The sequence below is a fragment of the Sorex fumeus genome, unplaced genomic scaffold (genome assembly GCF_029834395.1).
Source record: "Sorex fumeus unplaced genomic scaffold, SorFum_2.1 ptg000054l, whole genome shotgun sequence".
NCBI classification, from domain to species: Eukaryota; Metazoa; Chordata; class Mammalia; order Eulipotyphla; family Soricidae; genus Sorex; species Sorex fumeus.
The window spans coordinates 35,851,688-35,879,550 of record NW_026606111.1 but is presented as its reverse complement, the minus strand read 5'-3'; the positions used below and the strand labels follow the sequence as shown (position 1 = coordinate 35,879,550).

Sequence of the window (27,863 nt, the reverse complement as noted above, 5' to 3'; positions counted from 1 at the left end):
GCAATTTCAACTTCACATATTTGTAAAGACTCTTTTGTGTTTCAACATATGACATATTCTAGAGAATGTTTTGTGTACACTTGAAAAAATGTGTATTCATTTCTTTGGGGGAGGCCAATTTCCATATTTCTTTCCATCTCACTAATTAGTCCATTTATTGACATTATTTCTTTTGATAATTCTATGTCTGGAAAATCTTCCCATCACTAAAACAGGTACATTGAAATACCTTAAATGATTACACTACTATCACTATGTATCTGAGATCTATTAGTTATTTTTTATGTATTTGGATACTTGTGTATTGGGTGCATAAATATTGAAAACTGAAATATGCTCTTGACTTAATTGACTCTTGATCAATATTTTTGATCAATATCTTTTTCTCTTTTTACTGTTTCCGGTTGAAAGTCTATTTTATTAGTTCATAAGAATAGCATTAGAGCCCTTTGCCTTGCTTCATTGATTGGAATACCTTGCTCTCTAGCTTTTTATTCTGTTCCTGTTTATTTTTGTCTGATATTAGACTCTAATATCAAAAACTCTTATATTAAACTATATCATAAATTATCGATAAATATTGATAAACTATGTTTTTAAAAAATCCATCTAGTCACTGTGTTTTAGATTGTGACTTTATATACTTCACATTCTGAACTGTGCTTATTGAGAGGTGAATTACCATTCTAGACTTTCTTTCATCAATTGTCTCTGTTACTTCTTTTTCTACTTGCCTTAAAATGCTTTTTAATTTGTATAGTTTACCTGACTGTTCTCTCAGTTTCATAATTTTCCCTCTTCTATATGTATCTGCACCAGATTGTGTGTGTGTGTGTGTGTGTGTGTGTGTGTGTGGTTACTGTAAGGACTCTATCAGTCTTCTGTATCTGAGGTAGTAATTTTTGTGTGTCAGTAGTGTCAGTATTAGTCATCTTTAGACTAAGAATTGTGTGCTCCATACAAAAATGAGCTTACTATGAGGCAGGATTATGGAGAACTGGGGATGGAGCGCACTAAAATAGTGGTAGAGGGAAACAGATGTTCTGATGGTGGCTATGGTGTTGGGTCATTGAATGCATAAAACATTATGATGAACAGCATTGTAAATAATGGTGCTTCAAATAAAATTGAGACAGAGAGAGAAAGAGAGAGAGACATTGGTTAGGTATTTGAGACTCAATTGCTTGCTTAGTTTGGCTCTAGAATAAAAGAAGATACCAATACCTAGATTTTTGGGGTACGTTCTAGTTCTGGTGGAAGTACTTTCTAGATCTGGATCATTATATGCATAAGACACTATCATAAACAGTACTGGAAGTCATGGTGCCTCAAATAAAGTTGAGAAAGTAGTTAGCTAGGTGCTTGAGAAAGACACAATTGTTTTGTTTGACTATACAATAAAAAAGGATACTCATACCCATATTTTGCCCCACTTTATTTAAACACTTTGGTTAACATAATTGTTCATGATGATTTGTTACAGGCATCCAGTATTCCAACACCAATCCCTCTACCACTGTCGCCTTCCGTCCACCGTTGTCTCCATTTCCCCAACCACCCCTTAAGCCGTTCCCTGTAGTAGACTCAAATTAATTTATTTTATACTGCTTGTAGCCCAGCAAGCTACCGAGAGTATCTCGCCCATACAGCAAAGCCTGGCAAGCTCCCCGTGACGTATTCGATATGCCAAACACAGTAACAAGTCTCAGGATGGAGACATTACTGGGCCCCCTCGAGCAAATCGATGAACAACGGTAGGACAGTGCAGTGCAGTGCAATTACTAAAATGACTTATGGAATGAGTGAAAAATATTTCAGTAAAATGAAATTTGTGAAAATTGTATCTTACCATAGGGATATAAAGGATTTACTAAGCTGTTATTGCAAGTAAGCTTTCTGTGTTAATGTTTTTGTTAGTTCCCATCCAATCAGGTATGTTTCTACTGGAATGTCAATATTGTAGAGTTTGGAGATATTGCTTAAGAAAATCCAGAATATTTAACTGGCGAGTCTGGCTGGCGGCATTATGACAGCTGTTGGGGAGTGAATGAGACTGCCTGTAGTTTGGTAGGGTGGGAACTTGGCCTGGCCTGCTCTCAAGATCAACCGGAGGTCTCAGCTGGGACCAAGTATCTGAGAAATTTTTGTGGCTAGTTGATCTCTTTTGAGATTTATTTATGAGTATCTGGAAAAAGGTCAGTAGATGAGCTTACATGACATTAGGTGTGGGACATGGGTCATACCCATATTTGGTGGTACTTTGCACTTCCTAGGTGTATTCAAGGTGAAAAAAGAAGGCCTGAATTATTGTTGCTGTTTTTTTCACCTGCAACTGGCTAAGGCTGGATAGAAAAGTGCTTTCCTTTCCTTCCTTTCTTGCTTGCTTCCTCCCTTGCTTGTTTCCTTCCCTCCCCCTCCATCCCCTCCTCTCCCCTCCTTTCCTCCCTCATTCCCTCCTTCCCTCCTTCCCCTCTTCCCTCCCTCCCTCCCTCCCTCCCTCCCTCCCTCCCTCCCATCTTCCTTCCTTCCTTCTTTCCTTCCTTCCTTCCTTCCTTCCTTCCTTCCTTCCTTCCTTCCTTCCTTCCTTCCTTTCCTCTCTCTATCCTCCCTCCTCCCTGCCTCCTTCCTTCCTTCCTTCCTTCCTTCCTTCCTTCCTTCCTTCCTTCCTTCCTCCCAGTCAAACCTATGCTCGTATAGAAAAAAGATTTTCACTGAACATAGGGAAGATTTGCTGAAATATCAAGACAAATTTCTAGAGACATATATTAAATTTTCTCTCCTGAAGATCTTTATGAACAATATAACTATATCTAAAATGCTTGGGATGAGAGCTACTAAATACTAAATTGCTCCACACCCTTGTTATAAATTAAAAAAAAGTAAATTTTACACTTTTTCTGACCTATCTGTGTTCTCTTTTTAGTTCCATCAGCACCAGAGAATCCTAGGATTTTTATATTACCAACTGAAAAATATAGCATCAACAATGAAGTTGTGGTGGAATTTAGATGGAATAAGCCTAAGCATGAAAATGGTGTGTTAACAAAATTTGAAATTTTGTATCAAATATCCAACCAAAATGACACAAATATAACCTTGGAAGAATGGATTTCTGTCAATGTCACTCCCTCAGTGATGGCTTTTCAACTTAAGGGCATGAGACCTGGGTACACCGTGGCCTTCCAGGTATGAAACTGAAATCAAAGATGTAGAAAGAGTACTAATAGGTTAAGTGAAACACTATGAAGTGGCACCAGAGAGATAGTACAGTTAGTCAATCAGTTGTTTATCTTGTACATGGCCAATTTCAGTTTAATCCCTGGAATCACATGTGGTCCCCTGAGCATACATCTAGGAAGAAAACTGAGCACAGCCAGGATGTTTTAAAAGAACTTTGCTGCTCTATCAGCACCTTGAGGTTTGTTGTCACAGAGATCAGCTGGGCAGCAAAGGTACAGAAGAGAGGTGATGACTAGGGTAAAAGCACCTTGACAAAACTTTTGTGTTCAGATCTTCATGTTGTCATTTGATCTTCATATAACTTATGATGACAGTTATAACCTTGAGTGTATTGGTCCTAAAGCTTCACAGATAAGGAATGGTCTGCTATAGTCTTATTCTAGCGTCCTTTCCACTGTCTCACATCTCTGTGATAAAAAATATTCATGTCTTGACTTTGAGCTACCAATGGAGTTAAAAATTTGTGTTGTCTGGGTTCTTACTATAGAACACTTACCACCAGCTGATTGTTCATAGAGGAGGCATTCAGAATTGAGAGAAAAGCCATTTATGAAAACAGCAACATTTAACTGCTCCTCAGTAAATGAGAAGATTATACTTATTTATATATATATATACATATGCTATAGAATTTTAATTATTAAAGAAAAATTTTTTGTCACTTGTCAAAGCAAAAAGAACTGAAATAGCAATATGCTAAGTGATATAGGTCAGGCAAAGAAAGGCAGTTGTCGTAAGATCTTAATTATTTATTGAATCTGAAAAATAAATTGAATTCATATATAGAACAGGTTGGTGGCTGCTAGAAAGTTGAAGGGAATGAGTGAAATGGATGAAGTTAATATCACCTTCTCTGATATAAGTTCAGTTCTATAGACAAAATCTCCAATTATGTTGACCATTTATCTCTTTGTGTACCACATAAGAGAGGGATCTTTTAAAAAAATTTATTGTTGGGGCAATAACACATACACATATAGATGAACAAAGCTAAACTCCTGAAATTTTGAGGAGTTACTTTATTAGATCATTATTATGGATGTCAATTTTCTTTATTCCTTTTTGGAAATAGAAATTATTTCTTATAAATTTTGTTTATCAGTGAAAGACAATATTAAAAATACTTTGCTATTATATTGTGTCATAGTACACTGCAGGAGGAAAAATATGCTGGCTTCAGAAGACTTTTTTTCATGTTTTTATGACAGATGTGTTTTTTTTACAACCCATGTCCAGTTTCCACTTCTGGTAATTGGGAGGATTAAAAGAGATTACATATATAACAGTTTAGAATATGCAATCCATCTCCAAATACCAGGTTTAATTTATTATTTTATAAATATTTTTGCTATAAAGAATAGTGACTTTAGTTATTTGATATTTCTAGTTGTTTATTTCAAGGTAACAATGTATTCTAATGTCTATGTAGAATTGTTTTTTCTCTTAAATATTTTGTATAAGTTAATTTTGGAAATAATTAAAAATTTTTAGAAATTTAGTTTTATTTCACCAGAGATTTCAGGCATTCTTTGTACTTTCTAGACACAGAGAAAACAACAAGAAAACTCCACACCATCATGAATATGAAAATAATTTTTTCTTTGCAATTCATTGTTATATAATTAGATGTAAATAACCATTTGAAACAATTACTAGACTGAATAGGAGTGTGAAATCTAACTTTCAACAATTAGTCTGAGAATTTAATTGCTTTACCTGATGCACATATAATTTCTTTGTACTTTTTGTTCTTTAGGTTAGAGTCTTCACATTCAAAGGACCAGGACCATTTTCAGATATAGTAAAGTCTAAGACATTAGGTATTTATTATCTGACATCTTTGCCAATTACTATTCATGTTTAAAATAATTTGAACCTTGCCATTCTCTTTAGTTTTCTCGAAGATATGAGTGTTGTAGATGAAATTTAAATTAAATAAGCAGCCAATTTGGGGAGCTGAGAGATTGTATTCCATGTAGGGTGCTTGCCTTGCATGTACCCAACCCGGGTTTTATCTCTAGTATCCCATATGGTCCCTGAACATCAACAGGAGTAATTCCTGAGTGCAGAGCCAGGAGTTACCTACCCTTAGCATTCATTTCCAGATATTGCTCAAAAACTAAAGAAAATAAATGAAGTAATCAAGTTTTGTCACAACCCAACATAATTGACAGAATTAAGCTCATACCACTTTTTTTTTCCTTTTCGAGTCACACCTGTCAATACTCATATAGGGGGTTACTCCTGGCTCTTGCACTCAGGAATTACCCCTGGCAGTGCTCTGGGAATAATACGGTATACCAGAGATTGAACTCGGGTCAGCTGTGTGCAAAGCAAATGCCCTACCCTCTGTACTATCTCTCCAGCTCTGAGGTTGACATTCTTAGTTGAAACCAGGTTTAACACTTTAACCCAAAGGGTTTTAAAGTACTTTTAAATAATTTTAATTGACTATTTTTAAAATGTTCTGATACTGAATCAAGAGATTCTGCTAAAATTATTTTTCTCATGTATAATGTTGCTTTTTCATTTTCAGAAATCCACCCATTTCCATATCTCATAACTCTTTTGGGTAACAAGATCCTTTTGTTAGATATGGATCAAAATCAAGTGTTGTGGACATTTGTGGCAGAAAGAGAAATCAATGCCGTGGGCTACACAGCTGATAATGCAATGGGATACTATGCTCAAGGAGACTCACTATTCCTTCTAAACATGCATAATCAGTCCAGTTCTGAGGTATTTGACTATATAATGTTTTCAAAAGTAAAGAAATGGAACATATGCATCTAATCCTACCATAGAATTAAAACAACTGGTCAGTGGTGGAGCCATTAAGATTAAAATGACTGAAAAGAACAGATGTATATTTAATCACAGATTCAGATTAGGTTTTAAGCAAATATAATTTAGGATTAATTTAGCAGAAACTGATGCATTTAAAGCTCCATATTATACCTAGAGATTAAAGTAAGAAAAAAAATCACACTCCTTGAACAAACAGTCTTAGTCAAAGACTAGGAAGACTGTATTGCATAGTGATTAAGAGACTGACCCGTGAAATCTGAAACCTACGTAAAAGACATGTAGCACAATGCCTGGCATATGGTATGCAGTTACTGAATGTTAGTTAGTAGAAAAAAATAGGAAAAGACCAGTATAGTGCTGTACAGCAGGCAGGAAACAGTAGAATAATAATATAGAATGAATGAATGCTCAATCTAGGTTGGTTCATTTGTGGTAGCAGACATTTTGTGGAAAGACATTTTTTTCCTATTTTTTTCTATTTGGGTCACACTTAGCAATGCACAGGGGTTAGTGCTGGCTCTGCACTCAGGAGTTACTTCTGGCGGTGCTCAGGGGACCATATGGGATGCTGGAAATTGAACCCGGGTCGGCCGTGTGCAAGGCAAATGCCCTACCCGCTGTGCTATCTCTCCAGCTCCTGGAAAGACATTTTGACTACAAAGAAAATGAGCCAGGATTAGGTGGGGGAAAGCAGAGGGAGCAGTAAATTCAAAGACAGAAAAACAAGAAAGCTGGAACTATGTCCAGGGAGCTATAAATAGAGGGAGTTGGGATTGAAATTGGGGACAAAGAAGACAAAGTCAAGGTCAAGGGGTTAATCTGAAGAAGTATGCAGGAGCCTAATGTAATAGGTTTACTTTCGTGTGCTAAGGAGTCGAGTGCCAGTATTGAAGCCAACGTCAAACTATTTAGGAAATTTAGTGGATCATAAATTGGATAAATTTTGTTTTTAAAAGAATCTTCTGTTAGCAAGGTAAATAATGACTTAGAAAATATTAAGTCTGAGATCATTTGGAAATGATGACAGAAATATAGACAGGAAGTGTGAGGTAGGATATGAGAAGCAATAAGGTGAGGAAGAGAGAGGAAATTGGGAAGATTAAGTGTGACTAATTCAGTCTAGTATTAAAGGGAGGAAAAAGCCAAGAATGAATCATTTGTTGGGATTGTTTCTTAGGTAAATATTAGAAATTCATAAAAAATATAAAATACAAGTGCTAAAGAAGTTTTGGAAATAAAGTCATGATTTCTGTTTTCTGAAATCATTTATGTAGAGCTAGTCAGTAGGCAGTTTACTATTTGAGCCAGTAACTCAATGGGTGATTTTTGACTAAATATGTGGTTTTGTAACATAGTTACAAAATCATAGTTGATCATAGTTGAAACTGAGGTGGTAGAAATTAACCAGGAAAATATATAATGTGAGAAAAAACCAATGGTAGAGCTATCCCCAATCCAGAGTTATTGGGGTTTGGGATTACTAAAAATAAAGCCTAATAAGTAAGTAAGTGAGTAATTACATAAGTGTCCTCAAATTTGAATGAAAAATTCTCAACTGTGTTTTCTACTACCCATTAAGATTTTACGAAATGCTCTAGTTCTTGATATTGCTATTATTACAATTGATTGGATTTCAAGACATCTCTTCTTTGTATGGAAAGATTCAAAAAATGGAATGCAAATATTTGATGTTGATCTTGAACACAAGGTGAAATATCCTAGGAAACTGAAATTTTGCAACAGAAATTCATCAATAATCTCTTTTTCTGTATATCCCTTTTTAAGGTATGTGAAGTGAGAGTATTTTGCTTATATTACTGTGATGAAATAGACATAGATATCTTTTTAAACATTGGTATCTTTAATATATTCTCATCGATTTAATATTAGAAGTCAAAGATGGTGGAAATAAGATGTTTGCTTACTCTGCTTACTATATTAGCTCATAATTACTCCTTCATATAAACTATAGGCTTACATTCTCCAAATAAATTTAATTCATGTTGGCAATTGAACTAAGCTAAAATTAGGTTAATTACTACCAGGAAAACAAAATAGGCTTTTATATCACTGACTTTAATTGTATCATCACTTAGTAAGGACAAGACAATGGGAGGAGATGAGCAGGTAGCAGATGGGTAGCTATGCAGATATTCTGCATAGAAAAGGCTTTTCTTAGTTTATTCATGTTTATTTTTTATAAGATGGAATTTAAAGGGTTCATTTAGCAATTCTACACTGACTATCAGGTTCTTAGGTTGGAAAGATAAATTTTATATTCTAAGAGTGGTCATAGTTTATTTTGAAACTAAATTGTTGACTAGTAGTAAGAGGCAGAGACAAATGAGAAAGAGGATGTTGATAAAAAGTATAGAACTATTTTTCAATTTACAGTCGTTAATGAGTCATTAAATAAGACTATTATGGATCAAGGATTAAATTGTAAACAGATTTTCTGAAAAATATTTGGAAAATGTTACAATCTAGGCTTTGTAGTTTCCCCCATCTCAGAAGCTTATTGGATGCTAGTGCACATTTTTTTCAAAGTCTGCACTTGCCCTTTATCATAGATTGCTCTTTATTATCTTTTGCCCTGTAGTCGCCTTTATTGGACAGAAGTTTCCAATTTGGGCTCTCAGATGTTCTACTGCTGTATGATCAACCAGACCTTGCACCGCATTCTGCAACCTATGGCCACAGATCATTCAAGTAAAAGGAGTCAGTGTTCTTGCAGTGTAACTGAACTTGAATTAAATGGAATAATGACCGTTGATACCTCTGACCTAAAGAAACCACAGATATACTTTGTCAAAGGGCAAGAGATCTGGGCCACAGATCTGGAAGGATGTCAGTGTCAGCACATCATCCTAATGCCTGATTTGCTTGGTAAGACAACCACTTGTGTTTATAGATCGTTTCTGGTAATTGAAGCTCCCCGGGATCTATTAAGAGGGCTTGTATTCCACATGTTTTTGGAAGAATATACATAGTATTAGCTCTGGACCATGCCATATACACTTGTATAATTAAAATCAAGTTGTTTCTAAGCAAATTATATGTAGGCACTTGCATTACTTTTTGAAAATTTTAATTTAATTTCTATTTTGTAATTAACAGTAAAGGTGCACCAAAGAGATAGTATAGCAGGTTGGACATTTGTTTTGTGCATGACTGACCCAGGTTTGATTCCCAGCACCATGGGCATTTGGTCTCCTGAGCATTTCCAGGAGTGAACCCTGAGCACAGGGCCAAGAGTAAGCTCTGTGCTTATTAAAAACAAAAAACAGAACAAAACATAAAGGTAAAGTAAATGGAGTTTAACTATATATTCTAATCATTATACTGTCATTATACTATCATTGCCTCATTTAATCTTCATAACATCTCAATAAGGTAGCTATAATATCCCTATTATGAAGGTAAGAAAACTAATACTGAGAAAGGTAACTTGTTCAAACATCCACAATTACTAAGTAGAGAAGTTGTACTTTTAAGCTGAACCTACTACAATATCCTTGTTCTAATTACTACTACTCTACTTGACTATCATTTTAATGACCCCCAAATTATATATTCATTATAAGCCCATATTGATTTATATTCAGCATGAATACTCAATAGTTGGGGAGTTTCACAGTTGAAATCCAAATAATTGAGGAGAAAATATTTGAATATATAAAACTTTTTGGGGCCTCATAACTAGTTTTAATTAACAGAAAAAAAGTTCTACTTGACTACATATATCTCAAGTCTGCACCTTATTGTTCAGTATAGTACATGATAATCACACATGGTGATTTAAGTTTAAATTAAATAAGATTAGATAAACTACAACATTAATTATACCTATACTACCCAAATTTTTGAGGTGGAACAATCACTTAAAGGTGGCAAATGACCATGATAATGGACAGCATGAACAAGATATTTTCATTATAAAAATTGATATTGAGCATATCTGGTCATGGAGTGAAGTCTTAAAATTACAAATTTTTCTGTATCTTATAGCTGAACATTTGACTTTGTTAACATATAACCTAGAATCTTTAGAAACAAGGTCTATTATCTATGGGAATAAAAATTCAATATTTAAACTTATTAGGAAAATTACCTGAGTATGTTGAATTCACACAACAACAGTGTTTTTTTTTTCAAATTAAACTTTGGTTTGATTCCTCTGAACCCTCCTTTCTTTTTTGATGGGGATTGAGGACACCAGGGCAACCAGGGCTCTGGCTCTGCACTCTTGCGCTTGGGGACCAAATAGAGTACCAGAAATTCTTCAGTACCTATAATTAACCAGTTTTACATTAATCTGTAATCGAAATCCATAATTCTGAGATGAGAAAATTAGAATATGAAAGTGTCCTTACATATCACTTGGTTGACATGATATTTGAAGGAACCCCCTCTAGAAAAACAGACTTGCCTATTTATTAAAATGATATAATGAGATCTGTTATGAATAGTAATTTTTCAAAAAAATCTTCCAGGTCTTCTCATTCACTGATCTGGCCTCTCACTGTTTAGAGATAGATTCCCATTGTTCAGAGACAACTCATTCTAAAGATTTTAAATGAAACATTTTTTTAATCCTAAACATAAGAAAATGTTCCTTTAGGAGAGAAATTCAAGTACTTGTAAGCACCCTTCAGACTTCTTTTTTTTTTTTTTTAATTTATTTATTTATTTATTGAATCACCGTGGGAAAGATTACAAAGCTTTCAGGTTTAGGTCTCAGTCATGCAAATATCAAACACATTTCCCTTTACCAATACTTATTTTTTACCATGAAGAACCCCAATAAAACCCCACCCCCCACCCCTCCCCGTCCCTGTGGGGCAGATGAATTCTAGTTAACACTCTATCTGCTTTGATTAGATTCATTGTTTCAATAAAAGATTCACCACTATTATTTAGAGTTTACCCCCCCCCCCCATCAGACATGCTGAAAAAGCATTGTGAAGTGATTTGCTTTCTACAGCTGGGTTCAAGAATTAAATGTTGGTTTTGGATTTCTGCTATTTTACTTATTGACCCTGGAAGTATTTCTACTGAAAGTCAGAGAGTTAAGAAATTGGTTTCTGTGCTCTGGAGTCGTGGCCGTGCTGGAGAGCCGCTAGTGGGGGGCAACTGGTGGCCTTGGTAGGGCGTGAAGGGCGGAGCGAAACGCCCCCCTTCCCATGAAGTTTTAGTCGCCCCCAGTCCCCCGGCTCATACCTGCTGTCCACAAGGCTCCCATGCGGCCGTCATCTTTCTTTCCAGAGAGGAGAAGGCGACTGGGGCAACACCCTTTCCCCTCTGGACAGACATGATGGCCTGGATTAACGCATAGTCCGTTCACTTTTCTGCTCCAAGCTGCCGGGTTCTGCATTAAATCCTCGTGCTTCTGGGGCTGTGGCCGTGCTGGAGAGCCGCTCGTGGGGGGCAACTGGTGACCTCGGTAGGGCGTGAAGGATGGACCGGAACGCCCCCCTTCCCATGAGGTTTTAGTCGCCCGCACACCCCCGGCTCATGCCTGCTGTCCACAAGGCTCCCGTGTGGCCGCCATCTTTCTTTCCAGAGGGAGGAGGGCGGAAGGGACCAACACCCTTTCCCCTCCGGGCAGACATGATTGCCTGGATTAACGCATAGTCCTTTCACTTTTCTGCTCCAAGCTGCTGGGTTCTGCATTAAGTCCTTGTGCTTCTGGGGCTGTGGCCATGCTGGAGAGCCGCTCGTGGGGGGCAACTGGTGACCTTGGTAGGGCGTGAAGGATGGACCGGAACGCCCCCCTTCCCATGAGGTTTTAGTTGCCCCCACACCCCCGGCTCATGCCTGCTGTCCACAAGGCTCCCATGTGGCCGCCATCTTTCTTTCCAGAGAGGAGAAGGCGACTGGGGCAACACCCTTTCCCCTCCGGCAGACTTGATGGCCTGGATTAACGCATAGTCCATTCACTTTTCTGCTCCAAGCTGTTGGGTTCTGCATTAAATCCTTGTGTTTCTGGGGCTGTGGCCGTGCTGGAGAGCCGCTCATGGGGGGCAACTGGTGGCCTCAGTAGGGCGTGAAGGACGGACCGGAACGCCCCCCTTCCCATGAGGTTTTAGTCGCCCCCACACCCCCAGCTCATACCTGCTGTCCACAAGGCCCCCATGCGGCCGCCATCCTTCTTTCCAGAGAAGAGAGGGCGAATGGGGTAACACCCTTTCCCCTCTGGACAGACATGATGGCCTGGATTAACGCATAGTTCGTTCACTTTTCTGCTCCAAGCTGCTGGGTTATGCATTAAGTCCTTGTGTTTCTGGGGCCGTGGCCGTGCTCCAAACTTAACTATGATTTTCAGAGAGAAACGTTGGGTGGTTTACTTCCCATGGTTCACTTTGTATATAGAGAGATGTTGCGCGGTCGCAAAAGCGGCCGCGCGGTTTTGAGGAAAAGTCCTAGTTCCCGCATACTCGAGCTGTGCTTGTAGAGGCTTCTGGTCACCGGGGTTCCATCTGGGGGAGGCGGGATGCGGTACCTACCCCATCTGGGACTTCCCGGTGATCTGGGCTCTTTTTGGAACCTGTTTTTTCTTTTTCCTTCGGGATCTGTGGATCCCGCCCTCCATGTAGTCCTTCTCTTCAGCTGAATGCTGTAAAGATGGCGCTGGGGGGCGGGCTGTGGGCGTGACTTCCAGAATCTGAGGTTACCTGGGAGTTGTAGTCCTGGCAGATTTGAGGAAAAGTCCTAGTTCCCGCATACTCGAGCTGTGCTTGTAGAGGCTTCTGGTCACCGGGGTTCTATCTGGGGGAGGCGGGATGCGGTACCTACCCCATCTGGGACTTCCCGATGATCTCGGCTCTTTTTGGAACCTGTTTTTTTTTTTTTCCTTTGGCATCTGTGGATCCCGCCCTCCATGTAGTCCTTCTCTTCGGCTGAATGCTGTCCAGATTTCTAGCTCTTTCTTTGACCTAATTACATTCCTGTGGTTTCATTCCAGTTGCTCAATATATTCTTAAATGTCATCCTCCTAATGATTTACTATACTATCAAGGTGATCTGGTTATTGTATTCACAGCAGCTTGGGATCCCCCAGGTCTTTTGTTACTGCAACAAAAATGGTATCTATTTTATAAATGTCCAGAGTTTAAAAAACTAGAATAAATGGGCAGTATAAATATAAAATATTTTATGCTGTTATTAAGTCATGTTTCCTTAACTTTTTAATTTATAGAGGCATCCTAAACTTACACACTACACTTGATCTTAGCCAAAAGGCCCAGAAGCGATAGCACAGTGGTAGAGCATTTGCCTTGCAAGCTGCTGGCCAGGCCGAGCAGGGTTTGATTCTTCCACCCCTCTTGGAGAGCCAGGCAAGTTACTGAGAGTATCTCGCCCGCACAGCAAAGCCTGGCAAGCTACCTCAAAGGCAAGCTACCCCTGACGTATTTGATATGCCAAACACAGTAACAGCAAGTCTCACAGTGGAGACGTTACTGGGCTGCTCAAGCAAATCAGTGAACAATGGGAGGACAGTGCGATAAGTGCTTCCATGCTATCCTAAACTTAAATATAGGATGTCGTTTGTTTGTGTTGTTTCAATTCTGATCTCGTTGGGTATTTTTTAATTTTCATTTTAATGCTGACAGTAATATCGATGTTTTATAAATTTGTAAATTATAAATGTTTCCTATGAATTCATTTCAAACCACTGATCCTTGCCTGTTATCTAATACTTCCATTCCTGTTGCCCTTACTTGACATAGAGTGAAACAAAAATTAAGGGTTAGTAAGGGTTATGACCCTTACTAACTTGGTGACCTTGTGAAAACCACCTCTCTAACCCTCAGTTTTCACTTCTCCAAAATAAAACTAATAGTGATAGTCTTTACCTTATTAGCTCAATTTAGATATAAAATAAGAAAGATTTGTAAAATCTTTAGCCCAATGGCACAAAATTCAGTGTTATGCTCTCTACTAGAAAAAAAATAGTAAAAATTAGTAGTTATGGTATAGAAAAAAGATTTTCATAAATTGTTTAGAAAACATGTTATTTGTTCTTTTTTGGAGGAGGGCACACCAGGGTGTTCAGGGCTTACTTCTGGCTCTGCACTCAGAGATCACTCCTGGTGGGACTTAAGGGGCCATGGTTTGGGTTTTGCAGTCAGGCATGTGTAAGGCAAGTGCCCTTCCAGTTGTACTATTGCTCAGAGCCCCCTCCACCCCTTTTTTTTATCAACAGGAAGAAAACTTACTAGCTTAACAGTGGATGGAGAATTTCTATATTGGATTGTCACAGCAAAGAACAGCACACTGATTTATCAAGCCAGAAAAAGTAATGCAACTGTCCTCTCCCAGGTGCCAGTCCAACAGAATAAACATATCCTGGCTTACAGTTCAGTTGTGCAACCTTTCCCAGGTAATAGGTCACAGTCTTAATCACTTTGTTCTCTTTTTTATTGTCAGAAAAGTCTCTCAGTGTCTCTATCTCCAGTGTCATCTCTCCTCTCCCTCCCTGCGCTCTCTGCACTACTCCAAATGCTGTCAAGAATTTGTGTACCATGTGGCTGGTGTTTGCCCTGGATACAAGATGGCTCTCCTGTGTGCTTTGTTCAGCCAGTGCAGATAACTTTATATGGAAACCCTCACACTGTCATCCTACCTGCCTGTTCTTTTCCTCTTCCCCATCCCATATTTCCCTTTCTTTCTGTATTTTTTTCCCTCTGATGATACTTTAGACTTCTCATTGTTGTCAAAAAAGCATTGCATGAAGCTTGAAGTTCCCTGCCCTCCCATGCCAGGTAAAGTGCCTTATTTGTGGTACTATAACTTATATCCATCATTTAACTTATGTATATAACACTATAGCACTGTCCTCCTATTGTTCATCGATTTGCTTGAGTGGGCACCAGTAACGTCTCCATTGTGAGACTTGTTGTTACTGTTCTTGGCATATCGAATATGCCATGAAAAGATTGCCAAGCTCCACCATGTGGGCAGGATACTCTCGGTAGCTTGCCTGTCTCTGTGAGAGGAAAGGAGGAATCAAACCCGGGTCAGCCGCGTGCAAGGCAAACACCCTATCCACTGTGTTATCGCTCCAGTTCAACTTATGTATATAGTGTTACTATTTTTTATTAAGTTTCTATTCTTTATTTTGCATTTGCCTCTTTTCAAACTTTGTAGTTTTGTGTTCCTATTTAAACCCATTTCCTCTGTAAGCCCTGTGCATTTTACAATGCAATTTTGTACAAGGCTTTTAGAAATGCACATTTCACATTATCACAGAACTCACTAGGCATTTTCCACTGAGAGACATAATAAAAATATGTTTAAAATCTAAATCTATCTAACTCAAAACCAAACAAAACAATACATAGTCTAATAGGTAATAGTCAATTGACAAGTAGTTTCTGAATCCTTTCTCAAACTGTACCGGTCATTCAGTTGTCAGTCAATCTTTTTGTAAATTAAGTATGTCTCCTAGGCAAGCAGAGAAATAAAGGAAACAAACTCTTTGGTTATAGATATTGAATTGTAGAATGCATATTATAAAATATAAAAGGTAGAAAAGCATGTCAATGGGGTCAGTTCTTATTTTGGTAAAATCATTTATATTGCACCTTGATAAATGTGATGTTTTTATAGTCCATGCAATATTTGATGAATCCACACAAACACGATGAAAATCCATAAAAATTAAAAGTCCTAAAGTACCATTAGCTTTTATAACCGAAAAATTTTAAAAAATTTTTATTTATGTAACAATTCATTTCTTCCGTCGAAATGAGTTCACTTAATTTTTCTGCTGTTAACTCTATTAAAGATACTTTAGCTCCATCTGTTGGTAATTTTAAGCAATTACCAGTTGCTTTACTCCCTTTTTTTTTTGGTGAGACATTTAACATCTTCAAAACGTATGGAAATAACTGTTTTTCTGTCTTGAGTAACATCTTCAATATTATAGTATTCCAACCCATATCAGTTAGATAAAAATAAAAGTTTCCATTGACTTGCTGTTAGATAAATATCTGGTCCTCTCATATATATACATGTATTGATACATTAATCTTTTTTCTTTTTATTTTAGATAAGGCATTTCTGTCTCTAGCTACAGATACCGCAGAACCAACTATTCTTAACAACACTAACACCAGTCTCATGATTGGATTACCTCCTGCCAGAACAAAACTCTTGTGGCATGGTATCACCAGCCCCACTCCAACTTACTTGGTTTATTACCAGGAAGTTAATGAAGAGAAAAACAACGCTAAATTTCAATATAAAATGCTGGTAAGATTGGAGCTAGCAGTATTTTTCTTGTCACAGGTGATAGTCTTATAAAAAATTCTCAGTCATAGAAAGTATTTTCTGTACTATGCTATGAAACTTGCTATGCTTCAACTTTTTACAGCCAATAATTCATCTGAGAATATTGTACTGTGATCTTCTTGTCTGGGAGTATGATAAGCTTCATGGAATATATTAAAGCCGACCAATTGATGAATTCCAGGATAACTGTTTCCTGCTGTCTAGGAAGATCTGAGTTTGTTGCCCTCCCTGATTAATTATCCAGAAAATGAGGGATTTGTTTCAACAGCCTTCCCAACAGATCACAGATTTAAGAAATTAAGGGGTTAAGAAATGAATTTGACACAAAAATTATTACCATCTTCATCCCTCCAGAGTGTATATCTAATATAACAGTTGTCATTACATTCTCCTTTGTTATTGATTGATATTATGCTATAAAATGTATTATTTTTGCAGGAATTATGCCTAGTTTTTATTTAGCATTGTGTTCATTGTAGCACTGTAGCACTGTCCTCCTGTTGTTCATCGATTTTGCTCGAGAGGGCACCAGTAATGTCTCCACTGTGAGACTTGTTGTTACTGTTTTTGGCATATCAAATACGCCACAGGGAGCTTGCCAGGCTGTGCCATGCGGGCGGGATATTCTCAGTAGCTTGCCGGACTCTGAGAGGGACAGAGGAATCGAACCTGGGTCGGCCGCGTGCAAGGCAAATGCTCTACCCTCTGTGCTATCATTCCAGCCCTGTGTTTATAGTACCTCGTTCTTTTGGCATTACATAGGCATTCATTAGGTATTTTACAGGATGAATTGGGACAATATATCATCTTTGGCATGGGTGTTTCCATTATCTTTGTGATAGAAACATGTAGATCTAATACTTTCCTTTGTTTTTTTTTTAATAGAAAATTATTTTGGAATGTAGCAGGGAAAGAAAAAGAAATTCCCCAACTGGAGAGAAACTAAGCATAAGACTAAATTAAATAAGTCTCAGTGTGTGTGTGTGTGTGTGTGTGTGTGTGTGTGTGTGTGTGTGTGTGTAATAAGAAAACTATTTCATTCATTCAGGTGACAAGAATGTTTACAGAAAATGCAAGGATGATACAGGTAGTCTGACTAGCTTCTGACTTTTCAGATTATCTGTTTCGCCATGGACCTGTTGAGTTGTCCATTTTCTCTTTTTTATATATATTTTTTATTTTTATAAAAGTAGTTCACAAAAGTTCATTACAGCACCTTTCTACCACAATAAGAGGGAAGTGTGTGAAGGTTGTTGTATTTCATTCTGGAGCTATTTAAGCCCGAATATAAGAGAATACAAACAGGTATGTTAAAACTAAACAGATGTGTGCTACTTTTAATTAGTAAGTGAGATAGAGTGTAAAGGGTCTCAAGCTGTGGCCCTCTCTTTGGGAGCTTTAGTTTATAGTCTGTGGGTCTTGGTCATTGATTACATGACAATGGGGGAAGTTTGTGGGTGTGACTGCCAAACTACAGGAAAATTGGGGACCTGGAGGAGGCACAGTCCTGATCTGAGCGGGCTTGGAGATCTCAGTCACAGGTTCCCACATACCTGGGTTTTTCTGCCAGATAGTTCTCGAGTTAGGTTCATCCTGTCTTGTGTGAGGCTCATCTGAGCATGTGGAGAGTGGCCTTGGGCATGGTGGCGGTTGGGTTCTGGAGGTTTTCAGCTGCCGGGGTTCTGCTTGGAGAGGGGAGGAAAACTCAACTCGCCCCACTCCGAGGTGCCCCAGTGAAGACAGCCTGGCATGGAGTCAGGACAGTCTGCCTCTTCCATTTTCTCTTAATATGAACCTGTGCTTATTTTTTAGCTAAGTCAAAAGTGAAATTGACCATCATCTATATGCTTTGTATAAGCAGTCTATGTTTTGCAGGAAAGTGTGTATAGTTCTTATTTTTCTATTTTCTCTATTTTAAATTTCTTTAAACATTTCAAAAAAAAGTTTTCTCAGAGACAGATTAGGCCACTTGATGACCAAGACTGGACTTTTTAAAGCACTGGACATTTTTTTTATTAAAACTCATTATCTGATTGCTCTCACGTTGATCAATGTGTTGAAGGCAGTGGTTCTTAACGTTGACTTATTTTACAGTGGAACCTCTATACTCTCTGGGTTCTGGTCTTACCGAAAACTCATTTCACTAGAGTCTCTGCGAATCGGACCCACACATTAGTGTTTTTTTTTTTTTCAGTATTTCCCAGATGACTGCCAAGAACAAGTAAAGCTGAGAACCACTGGATTAAGAAAAGTCTTCTTTACTTTCTTGATTTTTTTCTAAGAATTATCAGAAAGCATAGCTTAATATAATATTTATATTCACTTTTCTATCAGTTCCTTACTATATTCTATTGCCAAATTTCTAATGCAATGCCAATACAACAGTGTCTAATTTTGGAATTTAGTATTCTTTGTGATACGAATATCACAAAATTGCCTTTGTGATATTTGCCATTGAGTTACCAATGATTTGGCACTTGTTCTTGCAGATTATAAACAACTCAGATCTGAGAAGATGAAGACATGATGTCTCTCATTATCCAATATTGAAAAATAAATAAACATTTGGGGGATTATTTTAATTATTTTCTTCCCTTGACTAAATAGTTTCATCCCATTTGTACAAAAATTAAGAACCAGATATCTTAAAAATTAATTGCAGGAATTTCAGGAGAATACAGCACTTATTGAAGGTTTACAACCATTTTCAACATATATGATACAGATAGCTGTAAAGAACTATTATTCAGATCCTTTGGAAAAATTACCTCTGGGGAAAGAGATTTGGGGAAAAACTAAGAGTGGAGGTGAGTTGTGGGTCTGGTCTTGGTATTTATCATGGGATTTTGAAATATATGTAATGGGTGTCTTTATTTGCATTTTATAATAATGTTAAATAATCTATATTTGTGAATGCTTTTTAAAATTTCTATTTAGACACCATGTTTCACAGAGTTGTTTACAATAGGGTTATAGACATATAAATGTTCCTACTTCTAATCATATGTGAGATTTTTTAAGCTTTAATACAAAATTGTGCTTTTAGGGGGAAAAGTATGTTAACCTGATTCTGACTCTTAACAACAGAAGATGATGTAGAATACTTCATAAAAATAATATACAACTGTAAGGCAAAGCATCAACATCAATTTTGTTGGATTATGAAGCACATTCTCACCACACAGTGTCACCCTCTTCCCATATATTCATAGGTCACTGTACATGTGATGGTACAAAAATCAAGCCTACTTTCTATGTGAATTTTGTTGAGTCCACTGCAATTTAAAGTAAAATAGCAGTGTTGCCTTAGAGAAAAATCAGTTCAAGAATATAAAATGTTGGTCTAAAAGATGATGGTTATTATGAGATGCTGCCATCTTTGATGACATTCATAAAACTTAAAACTCAAATTGAGTTGTTGCTCAGCCATATCCTTGAACTAGATTCAGAGAATGATTAAGCCATCACGCAAAATAAGCAAGAACCTTTCAGATAGCTCTTTACTTATCAATATGTGAAGCATCCTTTTCTTCAGAACATCTGCTATTTGTTTCACTCACAATAGAATTATTCTAAGAAAATTCTATTATTTCTTTCCTTCTTTTGGTGCTGTCACAACATCCCTTATTATGCGTTATTTTTTGTTTCAGTACCAGAGGCAGTTGAACTCATTAATGCCACAGTACAATCTGACACCAGTTTATTTATATCCTGGAGAGAATCTCTCAAGCCACATGGCCCGAAAGAGTTAATCCGTTATCAGCTGGTAATCTCGCACCTGGCTCTTATTCCTGAGACCCCTCTAAGGCAAAGTGAATATCCAGATAGAAGGCTTGCTCTCCTTGTTTCTGGGCTGACTGGTGGAAAATCATATGTGCTAAAGGTATCACAAGTATAATGGGCAGTTTTATTACCATTCTAAAGAGCAAGTGTTTGAAAAGGTTAAGCAACTGTTTTTTCTTGCAATAAAGGTTCTTGCCTGCCACTCAGAGGAAATGTGGTGTTCTGAGAGTCTTGCTGTCACTGCAGAAACATTTGAGACACCAGAGAGACCTTCTGCTTTGGTTCCAGAAAACACAAGTTTGCATTTAGATTGGAAAGCTCCATCTAATGTTAACCTCATCAAATTTTGGTTTGAACTCCAGAAGGTAAATCTCATTGTACAGTTTTAATGCAAATCCTTGTTTTAGGGTCTAGAAAAAATTGTTAGGCCTTTATGTTATTTCTAAAGCATTCTCATATAAATCAACAATGAATTTGACAATGTGTACTCATTCATATGGCATATAAAAGCAGTGAGTTATTTAGACTAATTTCTGATGCAAAGAATTTCCAGAGGCTTATTATTGTCTTTAAAAGTTATATAAAAAATAAGTTATTGCACTTAACACATGTTCCAGATACAATACTTAGGAAGTCATAGGGCTAAAAATGTGAGATCTAGTCATTTCCACCTGTGTGTACATTTACAAATATTAGTTGATGAGCAACAGAAGGCTCTGTCTTGCAGGGATTGATAAGTGACATCTAGTCAGAAAACTCGTTTAACATCTTACTCATGATAGAAATGACTGACACCACAGTGTGGCTCAGAGGGGTGAGTCAAGATAGTAAATATCATCTTATCAGCCCTTTCCCTCCCTTTGTTATTGTTTTGGAAATAATCCCTGTGCCTTGTTTCATGCTCTTCCCACTCTCCACCCGACATAAAGGGTTGTACTCTGTGAGGTGTTGTGTTGGCATACACTTGGCTGCAGTAAATTTGAGGCAGCATAACTGTGCCCTCTGTGATGGCGCAGGGACTCCTAAACAGCAGAGTCCCCTGGTCATCTTTGCGCATGTGGGTGGGACTGGATATTAAACTTGTGGCCTTACCTTTGCAAGTCAGGCAACTTTGTCACAAAATTATTTTCAGAGCCTTAAATGTATTTTTTAAAAAATGTGTTGCTTCTTTTAGAAAGAATAGTAGCACTGTACCACTGTCCTCCCATTGGTCATCAATTTGCTTGAGCGGGCACCAGTAACGTCTCCATTGTGAGACTTATTGTTACTGTTTTTGGCATATTGAATACGCCATGGGGAGCTTGCCAGGCTCTGCCATGCAGGCAGGATACTCTTGGTAGCTTGCAGAGATCTCTGAGAGGGGCAGAGGAATCAAATCCGGGTCGGCTGCGTGAAAGACAAACCCTCTACCTGCTGTGCTATCACCCCAGCCCAGAAAGAATAGTATAATAGAATAAACTTTCAGTCTTCCTAGATTATGTCATAAGTTCTTTGTATAAAATTGAAGGAACTGGAGAACAATAATAATTTTCTTTCTAAGCTTTAAATTCTTTCTAAGCTTTAGATTCTTCATTGTAACCATGTTCAGAAAAAGAACATGGGCTATTTAAAATCGAGGAGAGACATTGCATTGCTTTTGTGAAACTCCTTTATAATAGTATTTTTTCAGGTGTACAGGAAAATCTCTACCAGACTCAACATTTCTGCAGTTCTAGTTTCCGAGGGAATGAATTCTGCATCATTCCCATCCACTTCCATCCCTGGTCAAGTCATTTGAACACTCCTTTGTGGCGGCACTTTTTGATACAATTTTTGGTGGCACTCTGAGATATACAAGGTCCTGGTGCTTGTGATTTCCTGGGGTAACTCATATACCTTGTTATATTGGGAGTGAATCCTAGAACATTCATTGCCAATATTCTACTGTTTTACAGAAGCATCCAGGATCAACCATTTCCATGACACTTCAAGTAGCATTGATCATTTTTGAATGATGTGGAATATAGGGCCATTTAATTTCTTCAGTAGATCATTAGAAGGAAAAACCCAAAAGCTTCCCTCAAAACCTCTTTCTGACAAACACAAACAAGAACACACACACGAGCATACAAATTATCTGTTTTATTTTCTTATATATCAGTGAAATTAATACATTTTAAAGTTTAGCAGGAATGTGTTTTGACTTTACCATTTATTCCATCCTTACTTTTCACTTTCTTTACGTAATAAGGTAATTTATTTCTAAAACGTGCAATAGAAAATTATTGCAGTGAAGTGGCATGATCTTGTGAGTGCTCAATCAAAAAGGAGTTATAGAGTAAGGTTTATTTATGGAAACTGACCTTCTTAGGAAACTTCACTCAGGAAAATACACCAAGAACTCTTGACAAGATGCCATAACCTCTGTCTCTTCCTATTTGTAGAACAAGAGAGGAAAAATATAACTCATTTGAAGGTGTTAAGGGTTCAAATACACACATTTTAAAAATAAAACAATGTCACAAATAAAGAAGTTTATGAAGGACCTATAATTATAGACTCAGTATCTAAATAATATGAAAGTAAGATTTCCTACATTTAACTTTTACCCTTACTATTTAGCAGCTGAGTGATAGTGAACAATTTCTCTTTTTAGGGAACTTGGCTTCTCAAGTATACTTGAGAACCAGGGATTCTGGTTAGGTATTTTGGGAGTAAAAACTAAATATTTTATTTCATAAATCACTGTGACCTTCAAAGAAGTATGTAAACATTTTATCATTTTGAAGTGAGTAAACTGGTAGAATTAAAAGTGTAATTGTCTTGCTCCATCACCATGTTAAGATGCATGTTAACACCTCAGCTATGAATGAGCATCTTAGCCGTCCTGAGTTAATGTTAAGTGTTTACTATTAGGATAATAGAAAAATCTCTGAGTCTTCCCTGTTGATATATTATCATTCAGAGGTGCACGACCCACCCTGGACTTAACAAGAAACTATCATTTAGTTGTAATTTCTCATAAAGTCATATGAGGGGTCCAGAGAGATAGTACAATCAGTGAGACAATTATCTTGTGCAAAGTTAACTCAAATTCAGTTTTCAGTACCCCATATGGTCTCTTGAGCAATGCCAGGAATGATCTCTGAACACAGAATGAGAAGTAAGCTCTGAGCACTGCCAGGTGTGGCCCCAAAACAAAAATTAAAATAAAAAAGTTGAATGACTTTCTAATGTGGAATAAAATTTAGGATATTTAGGATAAAATACTTTTAAGTAAGATCTTATTTTTAGAAAAAAATTAAAATTTATACAAGTGTTTTTTATGGGCCTCCCAAGTAGAGCTCTGGAGTCTGGGGGCTGCACTGACAATTCTCGGTCAACCAGGCATCAGTTCAATGTAAGGGTATGAGGATGCAGTTACACAGGCCATTCATGGTGTTGAAAACCTCTAGGATTGCCCCACATGATGCTTTGAGTTCCATGTGGTGCTGGGAATCAAGCCCAGGTTGGTCACATGCTGGGCATGCATCTTAACTACCAATTCTGGCACACTAAGTTTTAGTTGCTTGCTACAGGCATATTAATTTATCTATTAATATTTTCCTTTCAAAAGGTTAGAACTGGAGATATAGCCCAATGAGCTGAGGGCTATAGCATGCATGATCCTGGAGTTTGAGCCCCTGTATCTCTTGTTCTCCCAAGCTCTATTGGGAGTGAGCTCCAAGCACAGAGCTGGTAACAGCCCTTGAGTACCTCTGACTGTGGCAACAAAACAAAACAAAAACAGAAATCTAAATCAGAAATTTTAAAAAACAAACAGAAAGATTAATGGAAACTTCTTTTTCTAGTGGAAGCACAATGAATTTTACCAGGCTGAAGGCTCTTGCAGTCAGGGACCTGCTTATGCCTGTGATATTGCAGATCTGCAGCCTCACACAGCCTACAGCATCCGAGTGGTGGTGGTTTATAGGACTGGAGAGAACAGCACCTCACTTCCAGAAAGTTTTAAGACAAAAGGTGAGTACTGATGTATTCAACATTCAGAATACCCCCGTAAAATTATTTTCTTTTCCTAACAATTATTTCATTAAGTCGGCAAACCAAAACACATTTTTAAAAAGAGTAAATTGTTTTTCCTAGAGTTTGAGCAAATAAATAGAAAAGATCCAGAAGTCTTTATAGGCATCAAGGGGCCAAGGCTGAGCTAGTCTTGCAAGATTCTGAGATAAACAAGATTATTTAAACTTTCATTTTTCTAATTTTTGTTTAGCTGTATTTGCAGTGAGAATGAAGTAAATAACTAAGTGTTTGTCAAAATATTTATTTACTGACTACAAATCTCAGCTGCTAAAAATAAAAAAATGTAGCAAAAGTATCAAACTAACTAATGTTCTAAAAAACACACCATAACTTTATGTTGATGCCTATAAAAATCACAGGGAACTACTCCAAAATATACAGTAGTTCTTATTTGCATCACCTTTTTGTATCAAGCTAAGATATGTTATCTATTATGAATTTATGTAATCTGTCACTAATAAAAGCATCAGATATTCTTTTAAAAGTATGCCTGTGTATGTGAATGTCTTATTATTTATTATGTTTGACCTCATTGTAAATGTATTCCATAGAAAGACATTATAAAGAATATTTTAATGTATTAATCAGCATTTCTGTTTTTAAAGCTGGAGTCCCAAGTAAGCCAGGCATTCCAAAATTATTAGAAGGAAGCAAAAATTCAATACAGTGGGACAAAGCTGAAGATAATGGGAGCAGACTTCTGTACTATATCCTTGAAGTCAGGTATGTCTGTTTGGAAGAGAATTTTATAAGCCAATTGTGAGGTATTATTACATCAGAGTTAGAAAGGTCTATGAAGGTGCATTTATAAATAGATATGAAGAAATCTTGGCTTAAGGATCTTGCAGGCAACATTACGTACTTTGAACAACTCCTGGAGCTCTGCTTTGGCATTGCGATGAGGAGCAGATCATATCATTCTTCTCAGAAATTGATACTATTCATCTAATATTTTGGCAATAATTCAATCTTAGCACATGGTACTAAGATTTACTTAGTATTTATTCTGTTCAAAACTTTGAGCTGATGTTCAATATTAGATGTCTGTATGAATGTGAAATTTCTGGTCATCACTTTTAATGAAAATAATGTCAAGAATTGGAAAAGTGGTAGATATTTTTTCAGAATGTAAAAGTAGTTTAAATTCTGAAATGCATAGATTTTTGTAGCCATTTGGATATACTCTGTATTCTGTGTCTATCATGAGAATTATAGTTTGCAATCAGTTCCAAGGAACTGAAAATCTACCTTCTCTGAAACATGCAATTAATGAACACATGCAGCCCGAGATCCAGCCCATGTGGGGAGCTCTGTGAATCATATCTGGCTCAGATGGACTGAATTCATGCCAGCTTGAGGGGAGAATTCCAGATTCCAAAGACACTCCCCTCACGGGACTATGAAACCATCTTTTCAGAAGCTCCAATGACCAAAGTCACTTCCATAATTATAGTACTGGCAACTTAAGCTTTAGATCTATTTTTGCTTCATCTTACTCTGGCATTTGGCCATTCTCATAACCTGAAAGAAATTCATGCTCATGCTAGAGAATTGTGTCAGCCACACTTCTAGCTAAAATCTTAAAATTTCTATTACTATCTTTCATGTATTGTGAAATACATTCTGACCAGGTCTGCCTGAGTAGTCTGAGACTGTAATTACATTCAGCAGCCAGACCACACCACCGTTCTTATCAAGAACCTCTTTTATGTATCCCCCTCAGCAACACCTAAAGTGCATAGCTGCATAAATACTTAGTACTTCCTTAACTCAAGTCACTACTCTCAGGGAAGGGACTAACTTTTGGATATCAAACTAACTTCTTCAGACATTCTGGTTAGTTCCTGGGTGGTTGCTAATACAGAGATTGTGGTCAGTGTAAACTGCATGCACTTTGGAATTAAATAGCTAACAGTTTTCTATGGCACCTGTGACAAGCTGCCACTAGTAGGATAGTCTAAAATAGCAAACATCTATTGTCTCACATGGAGACTAGAAGTGTGAAATCAAGGTTTTAGGAGATTACTTTCTATCTATATGTGGTAGGGAAGAATTCTTCAGTGTCTCTTAGGTTCTGGTGATGACTGGAAATCCTTGAGGCTTCTTGGTTGACAGATGCTTTATGCTGGTTTTTGACTCTTTCACCACATGTTCTCCCTGTGCATGTCTGTATTCTTCTATTTTTTTTTGTTTGTTTTTTGTGTCACACCGGGCGATGCTCAGGGGTTACTCCTGGCTTTGCACTCAGGAATTTCTCTTGGTGGTGCTTGGGGAACCATATGGGATGCTGGGAATTGAACCCGGTCAGCCACGTGCTAAGCAAATGCTCTACTAGCTGGACTATCGTTCCAGTCCCCTCTGTATTGTTCTTGTGTGTGTCTGTATCCAATTTTTTTTTCTGAAGAGGAGAGTAGTGGTTTTTGGATTTATATTTATATTTTGGTTTTTGAACGACAGTATACTATATCTCTTATTGCACACTACCTCACACTTGCTGTCATTCCTATTGCATAATTTAACTATAGAACATAGTTTAGTTTTTATACAGAAATGTGTGAAGTAAAAAAACTCAGTCCATCAGGAAAATTACCATTCTAATCCATTCTAAGTTTACCTTGATTACATCTGAAAAGACTCTATTTTCAAAAATTAAATTTACATGGCCTGAAAGAACATAAATTTTGTTTGTGTGTATTTGGGGGTCACCATTCAATTCAGGATACAAATTAGATTTAAAATTTTGCTGTATTATTTTTTCCATGGAGAGTTTTCTCAACTACACAATTTAATGATAATATCTACCTCTTTAGGTTGTTGTGAATATGAAACATAATAAAAACCTATGTAATAAGAACTGATATAGTGTGTTGAAAATAGAAAGTACAGGTCAAAATTAGAATGCTCCCTTGCCTTCTTCAATGATCCAAAACTAAGAAAAAACTTCTGACAAAATTTGAATGATCTATTTCTTTAGAATAAGATATATTTGGGTGGAATAATCAAATTGCCAATATCTAATACAAGACTTTACAAAATGTACCCTAAACCCATCACATGTCATAAAATTTTTTGAAGACACTTGGGTCCTGGTGATAATTGGGACCAATTTTTCTAGATTCTTCTAATATTCTTGACCATTTCTGTTCCTCCGAGGCACAGACCCCTGCTATTATTCTTATTCTCATTATTCTTAATATTGTTCACATTTTGGAGGATCATTCAGCAGGAACACAAAGGGCATCTATATATAACCCCAAGCTGACTGTGTGTTTATAAAGTTCTAAGACTGTTGTGGTTTGAGAAGTTTAAGACTTACAAAGTTTTTTATTGTCAGAGAAAATACAGGTCCAACTTCCAACTGGAAGGCCCAGAGCTTGCCTTTCATCTCTGATTCTGTTAAAAAAATTATTTTAGTTACATCTTTGAAATTTAATTATTTTCTTTTCTTCATATGAAAAATGGGCTGGAGCGATAGCACAGCGGGTAGGGCATCTGCCTTGCACGCAGCCAACATGGCCGACCTGAGTTCGATTCCTCCGCCCCTCTTGGAGAGCCCGGCAAGCTACCGAGAGTATTCGATATGCCAGACACAGTAACAACAAAGTCTCCAATGGAGACGTTACTGGGCCCGCTCGAGCAAATCGACGATCAACGGGAGGGCCTTTACCTTTTTT

The 27,863-nt window shown here is 37.2% G+C and overlaps 1 protein-coding gene and 1 pseudogene across 1 annotated transcript in view; one reads left to right on the top strand and one right to left on the bottom strand.

The window, feature by feature from the left end:
- Positions 1–27,863, top strand: part of ROS1 (ROS proto-oncogene 1, receptor tyrosine kinase) — a 126,421-nt gene that overhangs the window by 60,149 nt on the left and 38,409 nt on the right. The window contains exons 22-33 of the mRNA XM_056125316.1: positions 2,924–3,186; positions 4,997–5,060; positions 5,777–5,979; positions 7,628–7,833; positions 8,648–8,934; positions 14,255–14,431; positions 16,103–16,305; positions 19,007–19,151; positions 19,995–20,227; positions 20,316–20,492; positions 23,958–24,126; positions 24,795–24,912. Coding sequence (XP_055981291.1) covers positions 2,924–3,186; positions 4,997–5,060; positions 5,777–5,979; positions 7,628–7,833; positions 8,648–8,934; positions 14,255–14,431; positions 16,103–16,305; positions 19,007–19,151; positions 19,995–20,227; positions 20,316–20,492; positions 23,958–24,126; positions 24,795–24,912 — 2,245 coding nt within the window. The remainder of the gene's footprint in view (positions 1–2,923; positions 3,187–4,996; positions 5,061–5,776; positions 5,980–7,627; positions 7,834–8,647; positions 8,935–14,254; positions 14,432–16,102; positions 16,306–19,006; positions 19,152–19,994; positions 20,228–20,315; positions 20,493–23,957; positions 24,127–24,794; positions 24,913–27,863) is intronic.
- Positions 13,095–13,302, bottom strand: LOC130033869 (uncharacterized; annotated as a pseudogene).